Here is a 21670-nt window from a genome sequence, read left to right on the forward strand (position 1 = left end):
TCTCTAGCTTATGGTTATTATTAAAACTCCGGGTTTGACCCCATTCTCAGCTCCAAGTCCCAATTTAGAGACTTCAGTAGTCAAAGCCATCTGCTTGAGAATCCCGGTCAGTCTCTCCAGCGCACCACCTAGGTCTCTTTGCGTCGGCCAAATTCAGACTCTCTGCCCCCCCCCCCAACAAGGCTTGCTTAGGGGGCGTTGTCCCGTCCCTTTAAATCTTCCTACCCTCTCCTTTTTTTTCTCTCCAGAGAGCCAATCAAAAAAGTCCTCATTACTTTCCGCCCCGCCCCACCACCCGGAGTGGGAACCCCAAGAGACCCAGGCCTAGGGTCACGTGCTGCGGCTATGGTCACGTGAGAACCAGGGGCGTAGGGAGAGGAGGAGGGCGGGAGCAGGCGGATTTCTTAATGAAGTGTCTCCGCATGCGTATTGGGAATGCGGTGAGGGAGGGGGAAGAACCGGGAGGAGGAGGGGAGGGGTGGAGAAGGAAGGGAGGAGGGATGAGGGAGGGAAAAAAGGAGCGAGGTGTCTCCTTAGCTCGCTGCCTCTGGCAAGTGGAGTTTTTAAAAAGCTGGAACAGATCATGTCATGACGACTTCGCTGCTCCTGCACCCGCGCTGGCCGGAGAGCCTTATGTACGTCTATGAGGACAGCGCGCCGGAGAGCGGCAGCGGCGGCGGCGGGGGAGGCGGCGGCGCGGGCGGCGCGGGGGGTGGCTGCAGCGGAGCGAGCCCCGGCAAAGCTCAGAGCATGGACGGGCTGGGCGGCAGCTGTCCAGCCAGCCACTGCCGCGACCTGCTCCCGCACCCCGTGTTGGGCCGCCCGCCGGCTCCTCTGGGCGCCCCTCAAGGCGCCGTCTACACGGACATTCCAGCCCCGGAGGCGGCGCGCCAATGCGCCCCACCGCCGGCGCCCCCTACCTCGTCCAGCGCCACCCTGGGTTATGGTTACCCATTCGGCGGCAGCTACTACGGCTGCCGCCTGTCGCACAACGTGAACCTGCAGCAGAAGCCTTGCGCCTACCACCCGGGTGACAAATACCCGGAGCCGTCGGGCTCCCTGCCTGGTGACGACCTGTCCTCCAGGGCCAAGGAGTTCGCCTTCTACCCCAGCTTTGCCAGCTCCTACCAGGCAATGCCCGGCTACCTGGACGTGTCGGTGGTGCCCGGGATCAGCGGGCACCCGGAGCCGCGTCACGACGCGCTCATCCCTGTCGAAGGCTACCAGCACTGGGCTCTTTCCAATGGCTGGGACAGTCAGGTGTACTGCTCCAAAGAGCAGTCACAGTCCGCCCACCTCTGGAAGTCTCCCTTCCCAGGTAAGGAAGGTACCTGAGCGGCGCCGCCGCCGCCGGGGACCCCTCCCCGCCCTGCTTGCCCCGCGGCTCCGCACCCCAGCCACCCCCGCCGTCTGGCCCCGGCGCGCCGGCTCGGCTGGGCTGTCGAAGGAGCCGGCCAGGCGAGCTGTGCTGAGGAATGCGCTGGGGAAGAAATCTGCTCCGACACGTTCCCCGGAGCTGCCGGGTCGAGAGTGAAGCAATCAGAGGCGCCCGAGCGCCGGCTAGGCTCCCGTCGGGAGCTAGTCACCTCCTCCCCCACTGCCCGCTCCAGTGTCACGCAGGGATCCTGGCCCCTAAACCTGCTTGCAGCCAGGAATGGGTTGGGGTTGGGCCTCTCTTGCCTTGAAATTTAGAACAAAACCCTCAACCTGATGACTAATTGGGGGTTTGAGGAGACTAAGAACCTTTACCTTGCCGAGTTTTCAGGATATGTCAGGCGCCAGATACTATAGCGTTAAAATGGGATTCTAATTCACCAGAGCTTATAGAAATGTACAATGTCTTTCTTTCTTGTTAAACTTGATCATGGGTGTTCTTTAAGAGCAGCAGAGCTAAAATCTCCGTCCAGGGAGTGTAAGAGTTGCATCCTTTCCTGAGATGCAATTTTTTCTTTGAGGCTCTTGTGGACAGTTTAAATCCTGTGAATGCACTGCCAAGTCCTCCAAATGAAGAGTTAGTTACTGACATTCCAGACAGAGATTCTTAGATTCCCTTTGGACTTAAGATGAGAGGTGGGAGAGGCCTGGGCTGTGGTCCCTTGGGGTCCAGGCCGCTGGCTGGGGATGCCTGGCTCTTGTCTGGCTGTGTATGCAAGAAGAAATCTCTTATGTACTGTTTCTCTGACTAAGGTTGTCTCTGAAATGAAAGAGATTCCGTAACTCCCTCCATTCCCCAGAGGAGAAAGACCAGCCCTGATCTCTCAAAACAGCATCAGTAGCCTTGGGCTCCACTCTGATCTGAGAAATAAGGGTTTGGAGGGGGAAGGGGGTCTAAAGAGCCAGCCTTTGGATGTGCCCTCCCTATAAAGCTCAGGAGCGAGTCCTCTCTTCTGACACTCCGGAGATACTTAGGAGTCTAGGGAAGCGAAAGCTATCTCCCCACTGTGCCCAGAAGGAGCCAAAGGAGCCCACAGCCTTACATGCTAGGCCTAGGGATTTTTCGCTGGATCACCCCAAAGAGTTCTTAGGTGGCTGTGAAATTCCTCTACATCCGGGATTGGGTGGAGAAGTGTATGGAGAAGAATAACTGAATGATGCTACAGTATATAGCAAAAACATTCTGATAAATAGTATGAGGTCACTTAATATAACACAAGTCAATACCAGAGCTAGACCAACACAAGGCATCCCATTTCTGACTGCTAGAATTGATGGTGATGGTTGTGGAACAATGGTCTCACACACTATCTTCTCTGCATTAGCTAGAAGATTTTTATGCAACACAAATTTATTAATTACTGTGAACCACAGACTGATACATTTATATAAGATCTTCATATGTAGACATTCTATAATACAATTGTAGAAGATAGGCTTCCCTTCATCTCTCTAGCTCATGAAACTGAAGGCTTCTTGGATGAGAGTTCAGCTGGTGCCCGAGAAGCTAGTACCTACTCTGCTTACTGTAGATAGAGCAAAAGGCAACATCTTCCCAGTGAAGAGGTAGCAGAGGGAGCTGCTGTGGCTTTTGTGGGTTGTGTAGTGGGTTAGCATTGGAGGGAAACTCAGAATTATCTTTGAGCAAATAAACATCTTAAAGATTCCCAGAAACAAGAACAACACACAAAAAGGCTCTGCTAAAAATAAACACTTTGTATCATAGCTTCCTAAAGAAAGATATCTTTGAAATAAAAACATACAGCCCAGTTGAGATTTAATACACTTGCAAATTACAACAGAAAAATAGATATTATACTTAGTGTGCCTCTGCTGCTCTGAGCCCACACTCCCCTGTAGAAATAGATTCTGGCTGGTGTATCTCAGGGCTTGGAGAGGTCCAGGAGAGAGGCAGATGAAAAGGAAATTATCTTCAGACACCCTCCATCTTTCTACCCACACAAGTCTTTTAGAAGTAGTGAGATCTTCAGATAACTCTGTCTATGCAATTGTGGTTCATTCCGCAACATCTAGCCGTAAACACCACTGTCTCTCGTCACTGCCTCTGGCTCTGAGAAATCTCACCTATGGTAGTCTAGGCTGGTGTGGGAGATGGAGGCAACTGTTCAAAAAGATCTGGATAATTAGAGCTGTCAGGAGTTGTGGCTTCTTTTCCCCAATTATACAGACCCCTGCTTTTCTCTTCTGCCACATGCACACGCGCGCGCACACACACACACACACACACATTGTGGTGAGTGTAGACACTTTTCTTTTTTCATAAAAAAGGCAGAAATTCCAGGAGAGAACTAGAAGAAGAAAAAGAAGAGAGGCAGTTCTGAGATAGATAGATAGATAGATAGACAGATATCAAAAAGAAAAGAAACAGTGGGTTTTTGAAGCCCATACTAAAATTCTGTACTGACAAAATCTTTGAATTTGGATTGAAAAGAACCACTAGCTGAGCAGCATAGTCTTCAAATTTCAAAACCTACTGAGGGGCAGGCTTTTGGGCTCCCTACATAGGAGTCCCTCAGCCCCGAAACAAAGCAATGACATAACATTGTTTTCGTTCTTGTTTGCTCTCATGGATGCTGATTAGATTCCGAGGTACAAATTGGTTGGTGAAGGTGATCTGGAAGAACACTAGGGCAGGGGACATTGGAACACTAATAGCCAAGTTCTCATTCTACACAATGTAGACACAACTCCAAGTCTAAGCTACCAGATGCTCTCACATCTGTAGAGCCCGCTTCCTCTCTAGCCAAAACAGCAGACAATGAAAGATGCTCCTTGGAGAAGGAAAGGCAGGAGCTGTTTCCCCAGGGGGCAAAGCCAACCTGCTGTTCTGTTTGACTCAAGAAAATTGGTGAAGTCAATCCTTAACATCCAATAGAGAAAATAATGATGATGTTGATGATGGTGATGATAATAATAATAATAATAAAATTTTAGAGCAGTTATCTACCTTTTAATCAGAGTTTTTAGGGTTGTATTGATTAAATTTCATTAGAAACTGAGAGTTGATGTTTAGGGAGCTACAGAAAGTGAAGTTTAAAAAATCAGGGACAATGAACTGGTTCTTTTAAGAACAAAAACCCACCCTTATTTTACTTTTCCCTTCAACAAATGGGATATACCATGTTTCCATTCCTATGTGAACTCTTACTGTGGCTTTATGTGAAGAGTCAGAAGAGCCTAGATTCTAGTTCTGTCATTTAAGTCATTTTCCCTACTCTTAGCCTCTGGTTTGTGATCTTGCAAAATGTGTTTAATAACATACAACTAAGAACTGTTCTTAGGGGAGAAACCCTCATGACACCACTACTCATCCTCCTCACTTTGATTCTTGTCCCAGAATCATCAGTTTTTCTAACCATGGTTTCGTCTATAAGAGTAAAACAAACTGAAGATGCATCCTTTAAATTTTAAATCCCTTTTAACAGATGATACCTGCTAAACTGAAGTTGCTCTTTTTCATATTAAAAAATGGCTTGCACAGTGGCAGAGAAATATTTGATAAGTTGAATAAGTAATTTTTATGAGAAATTGTCACCATGAAAATATCCTGAGCAGACCATTGAAACCCCTGTCCCGTTTTCTTCCTGGACTCTTTATTTCTCTCTTCATTCAATTATAACCCCCCCCCACTTCCCCTCTCTGTATAGTGGGCCATGAGTCTCAGAGAGAGAGAGAGAGAGAGAGAGAGAGAGAGAGAGAGAGAGAGATATCTAGGAATGGCAGACAGTGTAGAGAAGCTGTTTGGGGGCAGGTGGGATGCTTCAGCTCTCTGCCTTCAGGCTGGAGCCATGTCTAACAATTCCAAAGATCCACAGGAATGAAGGGGAAACCCCAGATACACAGGCATTGGTGTCCACCTGAAGTCAGGGTGAACTATTCACAGAATCTTCCTCTCACTGCTAAGAGCATGACACACTATTTTGAATTCCTGTGGATGCTCCAAGCCTGAAGAAACTAAACAAGCCTAGGGTACCAGGGTGTAGATTTCTTTCAGTCTTGGAAGAACAGAAAAAAGAAAGTTGAAACCGAATTTGTTCTTTTTGGTGAGATTTGGGTATTGACTGCCTCTTTTGGGAGGTTCCCTGCATGAGACAGGACCTCCCTCCTTGGGTGGTATTAGATGGTTCATAGCGCTGGGCCTGCATTTCCAAATGACCTATCCCCAAGCAGCCTGGCATCATCTGACAGTTTCTTCTCGACACTGGTGAGTCAGGTCCATAGTGCAAGGCTAGACTAGTTCTTGGTTTTAACCCCTCAGGCCTAAGGGCCCACTTAATGGTCTGTGCCCCTGTAGCTGATACCCTGCCTGCCATGCTTTCCTCAAACACACAACAACCTAAGTCCTTCCCTGACAAAGAGGAGAATATAGGGTGTAGGGGCCTTGTTGTGCTAACTGGATGAAGGAATTTTCTGAACACTAAAACTTCCACTAAGCATGACCAGGAAGAAAGAGGACTTGGAGCTACCATCTAAGGAAGGATCCAGGGTTTCCAATAAAGGGTGTGTGCAGAGCCATAGTGGAGACTGAGGCAATAGGAAAAATCAATAATACAGATCTTTTGCTTATTTTTAGTGACATTTTATTGTGACTTTTTTGCATTTGTTTTGTTTTTTTTTCTTTTTAAGTGCCTTAAAATATTACCTGGATTACTGAGTTTTTAAACCCCCTTCCCTTAAAGTTTGTGTCTAAAATGAGGCTGGTACCCAGTGGCTTCATTTTCTTCGTGGCCTTACTAACAACTGAGGTACTTAGGATTAGGGCGCCTCACCAAGCAGTACAAGCTGGCGGCCCAGTTGTATCCCGGTGATCCCTGGCCACCCACCTCACTTGCCTGCCTTCTCTCTTCCCACCCGCCTAGACGTGGTTCCCCTACAGCCTGAAGTGAGCAGCTACCGACGCGGGCGCAAGAAACGCGTGCCCTACACCAAGGTGCAGCTGAAGGAGCTAGAAAAGGAGTACGCAGCCAGCAAGTTCATCACCAAAGAGAAGCGCCGGCGCATCTCAGCCACCACGAACCTCTCAGAGCGCCAGGTCACCATCTGGTTCCAGAACCGGCGGGTGAAGGAGAAGAAGGTGGTCAGCAAATCTAAAGCGCCTCATCTCCACTCCACCTGACTGTCCACCAGCCCGTCCCGTCTATTTATGTCGCCTCTTTGTACCATAAAAGAATCCACCCGAAGGACACTGCACCGGTGCAGACCACTATTTAATCTTACGGAGAAAGAAAAATAGCGCGCTGCGCTCTGCCTTACCCTACTCTCCATCCCACCCCTTACCTCAACCCCCTCCAAAAGGTACCCCTTCAGCATCTGCAGCTGTAGAGGTGGGTTCGGATGGGTTGGATGGGTTGCAGGAGGAAGACCTTCTGCCTCTACACCCCTGGCCTTCATGGTTTGTCCCACTAGAAAGCTGAGTGGCCAGGAGATCCCCGTCATTCCTACCAAAGCAGGGCTGGGGCATTCCAAAAGACTCAGTTCTTGCCTTTTCCTGAGTCTCGGCTTGTGGAAGAAACTCCTTCCAGGCGCATGGGCTCAGGATCTGGGGAACTCCTGCTTTCTTTCCTGTTCCTCCATTTTACTATCGCTCCCGCACTCTATAGGCAAAGTTTCCCACTTAGGATTTTTTTTTTCTGTGCATCTTTTAAAAGTCGTCTTAATATTGATGATAATCTTAGGGCCTAGCTGCGTGACTGGAATTGAGACAATGCTGGGAGCTTGTAGGTTTTCTTTATTGTTTCCGTCGGTCTCAACAAAAGCTGGACTTGGTGCAGTCGCTAGCCATATCCTGTCCCAGAAATGATTGCCCAGGAGGTGCCATTGACCCCACTGCCTCCTCTGCTTTGCACTCCCAGTCCTTTGGGAACCTCCGGCCACAACACTAAGTGTGTCTGCTGTCTCTCTTTCTCTCTCATGGTAAAGTTGGGAACCAGGCCAGGCTAAGAATCAGAACTTATATAAACTTGAAAAGAGATGGAGGATGGGTCCCTTAGAAGATCTTCAGCCCTGTCTTCACGTAAGCAGCAGGAGATATCTATATCGGAGAGACCACATACTTTCATTTTCACTGATTTCCCAAGGGTAGCTTGAGGAGTTGACCAAGGAGGTTGAAATCACTGGCTCTGGATAAAGAAGCTAAATGTAGGTGCTGCCTAATTTCTCCCTAATCACTCAAAAGCCAACTTGGTGCTGTGGGGCCCCCACCTCCTCCCTTCCAACTGGCTCATTACAAAACAGTGTTCTTTTGAAATGCCCATAAGGAATAGGCTCTTTTTTTTTTAAATGTTGTGTATCTGTATATAGTATTGTGATGTCTAGCAATGTATTGAATGCAAAGAAGAAAAACCCCCAAAACTTGTTTTTAAAATAAAATATCCTTTTGTTGTTGGCCTTGATTTTATTGCTCAGGTTCCTTCTGAAACCTTTGTTTCCTGACTCTTCAGGGCAGACTATAATGGCCCAGCCCAGGCAGGCAGGGCCAGAGAAGAATATAAACATGTCTGCAACAGTAGATCCCCAGCCTGGATTTCTCTCCAGGGAAGTTTTGGAGCCACTTATTTTTTTCTATTCTGTTTAGATATGAGAACGTCACATCTTAATACCCAACTTCATATTAGAGGGAAGATATGATCTGAAAGTGGGTAACTGGGAAAGTTCCTTGGTGAATGATTTGTAGTTAGCTTGGTGGTAGAGCTCTAATCTGGCTTGCTTGAAGCCCTGGATTTGCTCTCTAATAATGGGGCTTCTGTTTCTAGAGTGTTTGGAAGGCGGAGGAATGACTGGATACCTGGTAGCGATCGTGGGCTGGTTGGTTGGAGTTCAGCTCTCAGGCCGTTCACTTTTCTTTGTTCCATGGACCTAAACTGAGAAGTCTGAATGCCAGGACCCTTGAGCCTTCAGTTTGTCAGGCCAGCTCCACTTTTATTCTCTAGAATTCCTCAGAACCCTGTCTTCCAGGAGGTCTGGAGCCTGTGTAAAGGCTGCCACTAATTTGTTTTCTTGTCGCGTCTGTGCCTATCTTCCTATCTGGTGGAGTTAATGAGATCGTTAAGTTGTCAGGTTAAGAGACTTTTAAAAAGCAATATAGCCTAAAACAATGTTATCTCAGATTAAATCTTTACTGCAACAATTTTTATTTGTATATAATATTTTTTACCTCCTGAGACACAGAAAGACTGGAGGCATCAGGTTCGAAATTAGAGTCCTCCTGGATCCCTTTGCCTGGTAAAACTGAAGTTTTTAAATTTTAATGTAAATAAATGGTTTTTTTTTTGGGGGGGGAACACATGTACTCATACACACACACACACACACACACACACACACACGCACACACGCACACACTGGAGTCTGAGAGACAAAGAACCTGAAGAATTCACCCTTTATGGAGTCTATGCTACTGAAGTGACTGCCAGCCCTATCTACACAAAACTCTGGGATGACTATAGAGAACTACACACTCAGCAGTGGAGATTTGAAAGAGAATAAGTGAATCTCCCAGGGACAAGAAAGAGTCACTGTTAATTTTATTTCCCTTTCTCTCCCCACCAGCAATCTGAATCTCTCTTCAAAAGCCCCTAGACCTCTCCTAAGACAAAAAAGAGTTATTTAGACAAAGGAAGCCACTGGAGAAGAAACTTAGGCCTCTTCTTTATGGGCCCGCAGCTCTCTTAGACATCCTGACACTTTTTAACACTTTGTAGACATAATGAAAGATAATTTTAGAGTTCTCCAAAATAGCCTTCCACTTCTGCACACAAACTTACACTTAATCGAAGGGTCAAGTCTTAGCTGGTGATGTGGCACACCTGAAGTCCTACCCTGGGGTTGAGGTAGGAAGAATTGATTGAGCCTTGGAGTTCAGGGTCCACCTAGGTAACATAACCAGATGACCCTTTCATGCAGGAAAACAAGATGTTCCTATGATTAAGGAACCCTGCTAAGCTCCCAGCAGGTGATGAAGAGGAGAAGCTTTGTGTGGGCTTCTGGGCACTGGGAAGGCAAGCAAGGTTTGCAGGCATTCCCCGTGCCCAGTGTGTTCAGGGTTCTTTGTATTTTCAAGCACTCAACCAAATATATCAGCTTGAGTTTTGAGGGTTATTATACCTGGGTCAATTTTGGAGCTGCACCTCTAATCAGATTGAGTAAATACTGTATAAAGCTGTGCAATCTTGTGTTCCGGGAGGCAAAGATGGGAAATGTATTCTCTCCTGGTAACTGGGGGTGCACATGTGCGCCCGTGTTTGAGCAGTGGAGTCCTCCTGCTTGCACGGTGTGAGCGTGTTCAGCACACCCATCTCAAGCTGGAGAGGAAGTTTGTCTTTATTTACACTCATCAAAGAAAATCTTCCTCTTCAAGAGCAGTCTCCTAAGATTTGTTTGGAGTAAGGATTTTTGTGAGCAAACCCAACGTAAGGGCACCTCGGTGTGGCAGCAAAGGGCTGTGAACACAGAGGCCTCCTCCTTGGTAACAGAGGTCCAGTTCTCATAATTCCACGGAATCCCCAGCTTTTCCAAGTCCCAAGTCCTAAGGCTGGAGTGCTAGGACCACTGTGGTTTCATAGTACTCTCATTTAAAGGTCACTTTGTCAAGATGTCAGATTGGACTTGGAATGAGTCTTTTGGTTTTAGGGGAGAAAGCTCTTCCCTGCCGACAAGATTCGCATCTAGTGCTAGAAGGATGGGTCTTCCTGGCAAAAGTCTCAGAGTCAGGAACCCACCTGAAAAGGCCATGCAGATATGTCCATGACTGCTAGGAAGACCATCTTCACCTGAGTTTAATCCACAGGCATCTAAGTCAGCAACTGGGAAGAAGCAGTGGGTAACAGCCCATGTAGATGCCTGGCACTGTCATCTCTGTAGAAGGCCCTCTTGTTGGAGTCGAGGGCTCCTGTAGCAGCCCCCTCTGAGCACCCATTGTGTTCAAATGAGAATTCTCACACCCAGAACCTGCCTGAGTCCTGGCATGGTACACAGCCCACCTTCAAGAAAATTCCAAGAGCAAATGTGTATCTATCAGATGTGCGGTGGTGGAGAGTTGAGGGGCCCTGGGGAACGAGGGGCTTCTGGGAGGACGAGGAGGAGGGGACCAGAGCTTTTTCACAACCAACCAGACTCTTCCTCTTTTAGCCTTGACCGTGACTAGGTCTTTTCTGACCTTGACATCACAGAATCACGGGGGGAGGGGGTGGTGGAAAAGGCCTTGATCTTCCGGTGGCCAGATAAAGGGAGGGCCGCTTGTCCCCTAGACGCGCCAACCCTTTTCCAGCCGGAGCCCTCCATCTCTGTTTACACACGGAGGAGGTGTCGTCTCCAGTCTAGACAGGGGCGCTAATAACGCCCATAAAAGGCGGCCTCTCCTGAGAGGCTCTGGTAACTCAGCTCCTGGTCGCCTGCCGCTGACTGCTCCCTCCGCCTCTGGCGCCCCGCCCCTCAGATACCTTGGCGGAGCCAGTGGGCCGCGGTGGGTGGGTGGGTGGGGGTTCCAGAAGGTTTCTAGAGGCTGATAACCCCTACCCCTCGCCCTTCTGAGTCTCCTCTGTCTCCAAAGGTAAGTGGACCTCTGCGTTCCCAGCCCAGCCAGTATGTGTATTTGGGGGTGGTAACAACATTCTCTCACCTCAACAATCTCCTGAGCGTACTGCTCCAACCTGAAACTGACACCCTCTAGGAGCATAGAGGCTGAGTTTTTGGAAACAGCTGAGGGGCTGCATCTGGCAGATCCTAAGCATATCTGTCCTCTCCAGGGCTGGGCCTAACCAATGGGCACTATCACGGACAAAGAGCCAGGCTGAGGAATAAGGGAACAAGGAGTAGTTCTCTCGCGGCCTCCCTAGCCCAGCTTTGAGGTGCATGAGACCAGGCCCAGGGGCTCTCCCCTGGCTACAGCAGCAGGGGGTGTGGCATTTATAGGCGTGTTTTTTGCTTTTGATTTTTTTTTTAACTTGGTCCCCACACCTTTTCTGACACTCAGTAATTCACTAGGCGAGGAGATCCTCTGCTGGCGGAGGGGGAAAATGTCAGAGTCGACAGTCTATTTGACTGTTAGCACTACAGGAAAGGCTTGGAGCAAATCAGGAGAGCTGTCTCTCATAGAGGGGCTCATGATGGGGAGTCCTCCAAGTGTCCACTACCAGGGCTCTCAACCTCCGGGTTTTCTGAGTGAAAAGCAAAAAGTGAGCTGGGAAGTTTGGATGGGAGAGAACTGAGAGGAGCCTGAGCTTGAATGCCTGCCCTGCTCCAGCTTCCAGGGTTAGTCCAAGCCGCAGATCCCTAGAAAGCAAAACAGCACTGAGCAGGCGATCTCCCAATTTGATGCTTTGGTTTAGGGTATTTGCTGGAATGATGGTGGCCAGATGGACTCCATCCCCTAGAGGAACCAGTGAAGAGTCCAATTAAGAGCAAGGTAGAGCCTCCCTCTACCCTATCCCCTAGTCTTATCTGAATGTGAAAAAGGTCCATCCCAAGCCTGAATAGTCCCAAAGGGATGAGATAGCCGGGCAAGGAGTGAAGAGAGCCCCTCCAAGCCATCATTTTTCTTCTCCTTTAGTCGAGCTTGTACTTAAATCCCTACAGGGGCAGGGCCCTGCCTCATTTGCATATGCTGTCAGCCCCTTTCTCCAAACTAGGCAGTGACCTTGAACCGGTTTCTGCGGCCTCAGCTCACCAAAAAGAAAGCGCAAAATCGAACCAAATAATTCTCACTTAGTATTAACAGAAGAGCCCAACTGCGGCTTCATCACAATCACTTTGCCTGGGCCACTAGAGGCTGAGGAGACTTTATAGTTAACTTCTGCCTACCCCCACCGTAGTAGAGGCGAGTATGTAAGTGGGAGGGAGGCCCAGAGAAGATGTGAGGAGGTAGAGGGACAGCCTGCTGCCTTTCCTGGGTCTTCAGGGAAAACCTTGGGCGATATCTTTACCTTCAGTTTTAGTTAACCCCTGAATTAATGAACAGAGCGGGGTTGAGTCTGGCCAGCTTTGATGGAAGCTAGTGGCCTAGCAGACATGTCACCCCTCTGAGCCCTGTGATTTGATGAAGGTAAGGAAGAGTTCGGAAGCATCAGTAGTTCCGCTGTTGACTTATGGTGATGATTTCGTACGTGGGCAGCGCAGTGAGGGCGGATTAAACCAGACTAAATGCAACTACCCGCTACTGAAAGCCTTGAAATGCCATAACCCACTCACTTGGCATCAGTGGGCTCTTGGGGAACAGCTCTTGGTGAGCTGGATTTAGAGTTGAAGCTCTGCACCCTAGCCTCCGGCCGGGCCTGGGGATCCAGGTAGTGTTTTTGTCCTACCCCGGTTCAGAAACTGGGCGGCTAAGCTGCTAGGTCACCTGGAGACGTCGTACCGAGATCTATCGTGATGCTTAGTGAAACTGGACGCTTAGATCGCCAGGGTCCTCAGCGGGCCCGGAAAACCCCTAAATTTACGGAGTCTTGGAGAGTAGAATTCTGGAAACAGGGATTTTGCTGAGGACGGTCGTCAATTTGATATAAATTAGCATGCGTTGGTCGGAAGAAAGAGGGTTTTGTGCATGGGGCTGTGCCAAGTCTGAAACACGGAGGAAATGGTTTTGTCAGGGTCGAATCGTGCTGGGAGAAATGCGTCTCTGAAGAAGGAACCCCTCTCATCCCGTTCTTATTTTCACTGGCGCTGCATCTGCCGCCCTGTGGCCAGCGCTGAAGTGCTCTGCAGTGTGACCCAGGAGGACAGCGAGAAAAGCTCCTGGCCTGAGATTTTTTTCTTTTTCTTTTTTTCTTTCTTTTTTTTTTTAATCTGTGGAAAGATGGGGAGAAGCTAAGACCTTCCTTTTGAGGTCCCTTTTCATGGAGATGAGCATTGTTCGAAGGGAAACTAGAATAGGGAGAAGACTCCACCCAACAAAGGCTAGTGGCAAAGCCAGCTCCGCATCCCTCACTCCAACAATAGCGGCAGAGAGCCGGGGCCTGGAGAGAGTGGGGCGGAGACGACGCTGCCACAAATGTGGTGTTCTAATTGAAATCCGTAATATTGAGATCACATCCCCTTTATCTTTATGACCAAAATGACCCTCAGATAATTTTTTGAAACTAGATGTTCATGCGCAATGAATCTTGAAAACGGAGAAATAAATGAAATTCGGGGATGTCGTGACACTAGAGCTAGGGCTGAGGGATAGACACTCCTCTTTGCGGCCTTATGGCCCCTTAATCAATTACACACGAAAAAGACCACTGCAAGCCGGGTCTCTTTCTGGTGCTGAGTGAAGGTTGACTGCAGAGACTGGCATCCCATACCCTGGACCTCGGTGCTTCCAGCTTGTGGACCAGGCGCTGGGCGGGCTCCTGGGGACGGGTGGGGCCAAGCAGGCTGCCAGGAAAACCGGCCAAGCGGGGCGAGGGGCGGGCGCCAAGCTGCGGGCTCCTAGCTGCGCGGGGCAGGGCGGCGCCCGCGGGGACACATTTTTGTCGGAGTGTGCTGCTATGGTTTGGGATATGAAATCGCTCCGGGAACAGTGGAATTCGAAGAATCTTCTTTTCTTTCTGCCGCGTTCTGCACAGAAGAGAGGGGTGGGAGAGAGAAAAGAGGGAGATGAGACTCATCTGCAATTCGGTCTGCGTTTTGTAGCTTTGGCTAATTCCCAGATATTTCACATTGCACTTTCATCTCCATTCCTTCATATTCTCTCTCTCTCTCTCTCTCTCTCTCTCTCTCTCTCTCTCTCTCTGTGTGTGTGTGTGTGTGTGTGTGTGTCCAGTTCTCTGTAAAACATCGTCCTGATCTTTTTAACATGTATACGTTTTCAAACTATTTATTCAACCTTGAACAACTGAAGCTCAAAATAATCAGAGATGGGAGTTTCTCTGCTATAACTCTAATAAAATGATTTGAATTTTTTCCCTCTTAATGAGCTGTTTGATACCCCAGTTGAAATCCCGATGTGGACTTGAGGATGTTCATTATCATCAACCAGCACTAGCTTCTCAGCCTTCCATAGATAGAGTTTTGAATCCCCAACAGGACGCTTCTCTGCGATTTTCCCTCACTCTTGTCCCACCTCAGAAGGCAACCTGGCCTCTGCGCTGCTCCGGAATGGCCCCAGAAGCCAGCCTGCAGGTTGTAGGGTGATCTCCTTTGCTGTAGGAACTTGCAATCTTTCAAGCCATGCAGTTTCTGCTGAGTGCAGACAGCCTCCTGTCACATAGATCAGGAGACTTCTAGAAGCTTCTCGGTCCCTAGAAGTCACACCAAAAAGTAGTTCAAGTCACTCCCCCAGACTTTCCAGAGCAAGCAAATGGGTTCATTCTGAGCTCAACACTTTTCTTCTCTCTTCCAGTGAGTGGAGGCTAAAGTTGCCCCAGGCTGGGCTTAGGGTTACAAAAAAGATGGCATTATCAATCACCCCTAAACCTTTCTTGTATGAGAGAACCCCAAACAGCTCTTCATATCCTAGAAAGAAAAAGGCAACGGAGAGGAGAGAACGTAACAGCACGCAGGGCTGAGATAACCCAGGGAAACCTGTTCTCACCCCCACGTCGCCTCTACTGTAAATAAACCCCGAGCCAAAGGGTTCATCCGTCTCCTTAAACAGCCAGTAAACTTTATATGACACAATATCTAATAGTAATTTATTGGGGAGATATTGTAAATTACAACGGTTTTAGTTAATAAAGGAGCTAATTAAAGAGGGGCGGGTAGTGCTCGGCCAGCTGTTGGTGATAAGATAATACATGGTGGGGGGGTTGCAGGGTGCAGAGGTGTGTATGTGTAGATATTTTTGGTGCAGCTTTTTTGGGTTTCGCCCCTGTCGGGCGTTAAGGTTTTATGTGATAAAAACAAAAACAAAAAAACGAGAATCCAACGAATAAATCTGCTCCTGCCATTCTATCCCCCCCCCGCCCCCAGGATTGGGGAAGGGAGAAGTTGGAGTTAGTGCGTGGAATGTGGGGGGGGGGTCGGTTGTCCCCACCCCTCCCCCTGCTGTAGCGCCCACGTGAGTCAGGCGGCCAATGGGTGGCTGGTGCAGGTTTAACTATGTTTAATGTCAGATAGCAATAAAGTAGAAGCTGCCGGTCGGGCCCCGCGGAAATGGGCGAGCATAATCTCCTGAATCCTGGGTTTGTGGGGCCGCTGGTGAATATCCACACGGGAGACACCTTTTACTTTCCCAACTTCCGCGCGTCAGGGGCTCAACTCCCGGGGCTGCCTTCGCTGTCCTACCCACGCCGCGACAACGTGTGTTCGCTGCCCTGGCCGTCGGCCGAGCCATGCAATGGCTACCCGCAGCCCTATCTCGGCAGCCCGGTGTCTCTCAACCCTCCTTTCGGCCGCACGTGCGAGCTGGCTCGCGTGGAGGATAGCAAGGGGTACTACCGCGAGCCGTGCGCTGAGGGCGGCGGCGGGAGCCTAAAGCGGGAAGAGCGCGGGCGCGAACCCGGAACGGGGCCCGGAGCAGCCCTGCTGCAGCTGGAGCCGTCGGGGCCGCCTGCGCTTGGCTTCAAGTACGACTACCCGGCGGGCAGCGGCGGCGGCGATGCCGGCACGGGACCCCCTCACGACCCACCCTCGTGCCAGTCACTGGAATCTGACTCCAGTTCGTCCCTACTCAACGAGGGCAACAAGGGAGCTAGCGCGGGCGACCCTGGCCCTCTGGTATCGCCGTTGAACCCAGGCGGTGGGCTCTCAGCCAGCGGTAAGGACCCAGCCCACTTGTGCGGCTTCCTCTGACAGGACATAAGGCCAGTGTGGGTCGGGGAGACCTGAGCTGGGGCTGCCTGGGGTGACAGAAGGTGTGGTGAGCTAGAGCTTCTTTTAAAAGATGGGGGGGACCCTATAAACATGTAAATATCCTCATAAAAGAACTAGAGAGATTTCTTTTCCTTCCCAGTGGCTGTAGGTGTCTGGAGTTCCAGAGACCAGGGATCCTGATCCGGACTTCCCCAAGCCGGGAGGGGGCGGGGGGGGGGGGGCGAGGGCGGGTAAAGAGGTGGAGGAGATTACATTTTCCAGGGCGCCTTCCATCCTCTTTCCTATAGCCTCCACTACCCACATTTCTTATTTTAAGAAACACAACCAACATAATTTATTCCTTACTGCTTGTCCAGGTCTTTTCTAACTGATGAGGGTCTGGTAGTCCCTGACCAGGCCAGGAAAATTAAATAATAATAACAATAATAATGGAAGAAGAGAAGGGAGAAGAGATTTTGGAAGAAGTAAGGCGCTATTGAAAAGCTGTGGATACTACTGTGGGAAGTATGGTTGAGGTATAGAGTGAAAGCGGGGAACTGATGAAGATTGCTGAGGATAGTCTGGGTTTCAGGATGCCTAGGGATGAGAAGGGAAAGGAGTGATCTGGTCCGGGTGTGGGGCCAGGGAGAAAGGGTCTGGGAAAGAGCCCAGGCCGCTGAGTTAGTCACTCCTGATCCTCTGGCCAACCCTGCGGTTCATCTCCACCCAGGAGCGCCCTGGTACCCGATCCACAGCCGCTCGCGAAAGAAGCGTAAGCCTTATTCGAAGTTGCAGCTGGCGGAGCTGGAGGGCGAGTTTCTGGTCAACGAGTTCATCACACGACAGCGTCGGAGGGAACTCTCGGACCGCTTGAATCTTAGTGACCAGCAGGTCAAGATTTGGTTCCAGAATCGGAGGATGAAAAAGAAAAGACTTCTTCTGAGGGAGCAAGCTCTCTCCTTCTTCTAGGAGTCAGGACGCGCTTGCCAGCCCCAGACTGAGCTTGCTGTGGTGGAGCTCTTAAGACGGGGCGGGCGCAGCCTGGAACCCAGTCCCGCTTACAACGCCTGGCCTCTGGCAGGCTCTCCCTGGACGTCTCTTGTCTGTTTTGTTCGTGGTACACACACACACACACACACACACACACACACACACACAGCGGGCCTTGCAGGTCCCTGAGAGAAGGAAATAAACCTAGCCAGAAGCCCAGGAGAGGCAAGGGAAGGCTGGGACGCTGTGGAAGGGTAGCTAAATATTTGAGGTAGGACTGAAGCTGCCTGGCCTCCCCTTGAGGTAGTGGGAAAGCAACACACACACACACACACACACACACACACACACACACGCACACCTTCCTCCACTTCCCTTTCTGGTCTTCAGCCTCTATACTTGGAGGAGCAGACAAGGTTGGGATAGTGGAATCAAGGTGCCCAAACTCATGGTCGATGGAGTTGGGAGTTGAGAGGTGAAAGCTAGAACAGAGAGGTTTAGTGGAGAGAATTGGAGGAAGAGAGCTGTGGTGGGCTTAGAGGAAGCTGGGAACCAAGGAGGAAATATGGTTTGAGAGAATGGTCCTGAGTCTGACCACTTCTGAGTCCTCCAGGCCTGGGTACTGGGTTGGCTAAAGTGCCTGCATTTGGCAGACTACCCTGCAGGAAAGTAAACTAATCAGCTTTAGGTCCCCTCCAGGTCGCATCTGGAATATTCTCAAGGTCCTCGGCCCGCTGCTAAGCTTTCCCAGTTTGTTCCAGGCAAACGTAGCTCACAGGTGTGCTAGCCACTCTTTCCGTCACTTATGCGGCTGCGGACAGGAAGCAGCAAACCCGGACCCGATAATCAAACTCACACACACACACACACACACACACACACACACACACACACACACACACACACACACAGAGAGAGAGAGAGAGAGAGAGAGAGAGAGAGAGAGAGAGAGAGAGAGAGATTTAGTAGCCACCTCAGAGACTCCACCTGGCCCTTCGGGAAGCCCAAAGACGTGGCGGAAGGGATTGTGGAGAGCGGCATTGATTGGCAGGGAGTGTTTCCGGCAACTACTGCAGCGGTCCCGCTGATTCTCTCTTCCCGCTGGCGTTCACGGTCACGGCCGACCGGAGGCTGGACCGGCATAATTTACGAGGCGGGAGGAGAATCTGCCCTTAAAGGGCTACGAGCAGCAGAGGCCCAGCTCAACTCGATTCCCAGGCTGGTAACAATGAAGGAGGGGGCGCTGCCGTTCCCCACCCAACTCCTTTCTCTCAATCCCCTACCCGCCCCCCAACATCGCCCTTTGTCTCAGGATCCCGCTGCCTCCGCCTCCCGGCCAGTCACAAAGTACTGGGGCCAGAACTGAAGAAGGAGGGGCGCATCTCTAGGTCCAGTTGGAGGGCAAAGAGGAAGGCTTTTTATGTATAGATCCTTTCAGCCTCCAACCTCAGACCCAAAGTTCCGAAACTGGCTGGCTCTGCAAAGAGCCGTCCAGACAAGCCCCCAGGCCTCCTACACCCTGTTTTTACTCTTCTCCGCACGAGCCTACCAGCTTCCCATATGTTGTCTCACTCCTGTGGAAACACAGGGTGGAGAAGCAGGAGACTGACAGAGTTAAATGCAGCTTGGGCAATGTGAAAGCTCCCATCGAGGTGAGCGGCCTCTTTCACTCTCCCAGGGCAAGCCAGAGAATATTGGGCTCCCCTAGTAACATACCCTTCAAGTTTGTTTACAGGGTGGTTCAGAGACACAAGCTAATGTACATACACACAGATGAGTCCACCAAAGCATTGGGTTCAAACCCTCTTCCTACTACACTTGCGGGCAGGCAGCTTCTTGGTCTCTGGCTCAACAGGGAGAAGATACAGTCACATCCTTTGATCCTCCACTGGGCACCTGACATGTCTTGCCATCTACTAGATGTTCACCTATGTACAAGTTCCCAGAAAACATGTCCACTGCAGCTGTCCACACAGTCTCCTGTGGGCTGGCCATAGGAATGAAGTTCCAGTCTTCCCACCCCAACCCCCACCTCCTGCACCGGTCTGTGTCCCCTCCTCCAGTGACTGGTGGACTCCATCTCTCTGATATGATTCCTAAAGCCTGGAAGGAGACTAGAACACTCCAAAAAGAAGGGGGCAAAGTTATGCAATATCCTCTTTCCTTTGCTTTAAACTTGATTTCTGTGAGCTTCTTTGTCCGTATCTGTCCTGTTGACCTTGTCTGTCTCTAGTAGCCACTGTAGCTCCTGTGGTAGTCAGCATCCTCTCCCTCTGCCCCAGATCTGTGTGGTACCGTGTACGTAGTACTGTGTGCTTCCCTACTCCAGCATCTGTCTTTAGCACGTTTTCCCTTTCCATACTCCTTGTACAGAGTTGCTTCATCAAGTTAATATTAATAATTAAAACATGGATGTATGATGATGCAATGTTTTGAGAACCATTTCTAAGACTGGTAGAGTCTCTTCTTCCAAGAAAGAACAGGAACCCTGGGCCCTTAGCTATTTATTTTATTTTCTCCATTTCAGGCAAATGACAAAAATATTACATAAATAATAATAAAGGAAGAGCAGTTGCATGGGCAACAAAATATATGACCAACCAAGATCTGTTGATGAGCTGCTATATCTAGTCCCAGGAAATTACTGGTGGAGAGAAAATTGGGGGGGTCATAGACTGAGGAAGAAGAGAGAGCTCCGAAGAGTCACTGGGCTGTAAAAATTAATGTGGGGGGAGGGAGGGGCTTCAGAAAGGAGGTCTGCACAGCAGGAGCTGAAAGAAGCAGAGCCAGGACAAGGAGGCAATGAGAGTATCCTGGGGTTGGCTTTGGGTGATTGGTGGATCCTAGATCTGCAACTCTGCACTTGCAACTGGTAACTTCACACTGTGAAATGACAAGGCAAGGGACAAAAGACCCCTAGAGCTGGTAAGATAGTTTCCAGTTCTTGCAGCCAGCAACCCCTCAGGGCCTTTCCAGAGCCAGAGCTGCTCAAAGCTGGGGTGGAATGCATTGTTCCCCTGCTGCAGCAGCACCTCAACCCAATTCTTCTAGGAAATGCTTTCCATCTGGCTGGACACTTGAACCTGCCTCTTGCTCTCAGTTACCCTTTCTACATTGTCTGACTCCAGATTTGGGAGTCTCCAAATTCTTCCACCTTCTTTCCAGGCCTAGAATAGCAAGTTCCCCTGTGGAGTCAACTATGCCTCCAGTCCTGAAATCTCTCTCCTTCTCCTTCCTTTCGTCCTAAACCAGAAAGAGTAACACATTTAAACCAAATCTCTTTCTCCCTTTACTCCTAATTCCCAACTCCCTTGTAGAGCCTGGGCACAGGCGGGAAGGAGACTTTGGGGTGCTCATATAAAAATCGCCTCAGAGTGAAGCTGGGGGAAGGGCTGCTGACTGCTTCTGGATCTGAATAAAGGGGAATGGACCTGAAATCCAGTAAATTCAGGCAAATGGCTATTAATTTCTTATGGTATATACATAGGAAGGGTCAATGGAAGAAGAATTTCTGGTCTAAAATGGAAGGTAGGGGTGTTAAAGAGATCATGAGTAGTAGCTGGTCTTTAATTTATTCCCTTGACATATTCCAATATAAAACAGAGAGCACCTTGTTGGACGGTGTCTATTCAATAAACTGAGGAAATTAATGAAGGAAAAACACTACAGCCCTTTTCTCAAACTAAGAAGCAGTACTTGAAACTGTCTAGGTGGGGATTGTATCGATGAGAAGCTGTTTGTCTAAACTCCAAAGTCTAATTTATTCCAATGTTAAGACAAAGCATCTTGTGCCTGTAACTGGGTCTTAATAGAATAGCTTGAATAACCGAGGTAGGAAGACGATTGCTCTGCTGCGTTTATGTTAATTTCTATCGTCCCAAAAGAGGTCTGCATTGGGTCTGATTTTTCACCAAGTTTTGCGCTCTGATCTGCATTTGCCGAAGTCACTATCTAGCAGGCAGGAGATGGACCCTGGCTGGAGACGGACCCATCAGTCCGGGTTCCGTGGATGCTAATACAGCCGGAAAACGCCGCTCACGCAGCTCCTTGTACTGATGACTCAAACTCAGAGTTAAGCAGAGACCGCCGGCCCAGATCCTCAAACAAAGCAAACCTGTCTTCCGGCCAGGCAGAGCCCCCCACCCAACCCTCACGCCCTCCCTTCATGTATAAGGAAAGCAGGGAACGGTTGGCAGGGCCCTGGCTGCTGAAGAAAGGCACCTTGAAGCCGAACCTCTTTGTACAGAGTGAGCCTGGGGCCGCGGAAGGTGGTGCAGAGCGTGAGGCGGGTCACCCGGCTGCCTGCAGCGGCCACACACACACTCCGCCTCGGTCTAAAGCGGACGCCTTTTTGTGACATCGGGCGTACAGATTTCCGCTCCAGGGTCTACGTCCGGAGCCCTTTCCCGCTAGATCGGAGCATCTTGAGCGGTTGAGCTTTGCTGGCCTACTCTTTGCCTCTCCCGAAGAAGCCTGAAACAAAGACGCATAGCCGCTGACGGATGACACAGGCTAC

General features: G+C 49.8%; 2 protein-coding genes across 2 annotated transcripts; both read left to right on the forward strand.

The window, feature by feature from the left end:
* The first annotated feature begins 588 nt into the window (after positions 1 to 588).
* On the forward strand, positions 589 to 6571 carry Hoxc13 (homeobox C13). Its single transcript, XM_041670014.1, has 2 exons — positions 589 to 1318; positions 6315 to 6571. Exons 1-2 carry the CDS (start codon positions 589 to 591, stop codon positions 6569 to 6571), a joined length of 987 nt encoding a protein of 328 aa, XP_041525948.1.
* Positions 6572 to 15525: 8954 nt separating this feature from the next.
* On the forward strand, positions 15526 to 17133 carry Hoxc12 (homeobox C12). The gene is made up of 2 exons (XM_041668750.1): positions 15526 to 16129; positions 16895 to 17133. Exons 1-2 carry the CDS (start codon positions 15526 to 15528, stop codon positions 17131 to 17133), a joined length of 843 nt encoding a protein of 280 aa, XP_041524684.1.
* Positions 17134 to 21670: the final 4537 nt, after the last annotated feature.

Source organism: Microtus oregoni, unplaced genomic scaffold (genome assembly GCF_018167655.1).
Source record: "Microtus oregoni isolate MIOR12 unplaced genomic scaffold, Mior012 000019F_ref0000042, whole genome shotgun sequence".
Classification (NCBI taxonomy): Eukaryota; Metazoa; Chordata; class Mammalia; order Rodentia; family Cricetidae; genus Microtus; species Microtus oregoni.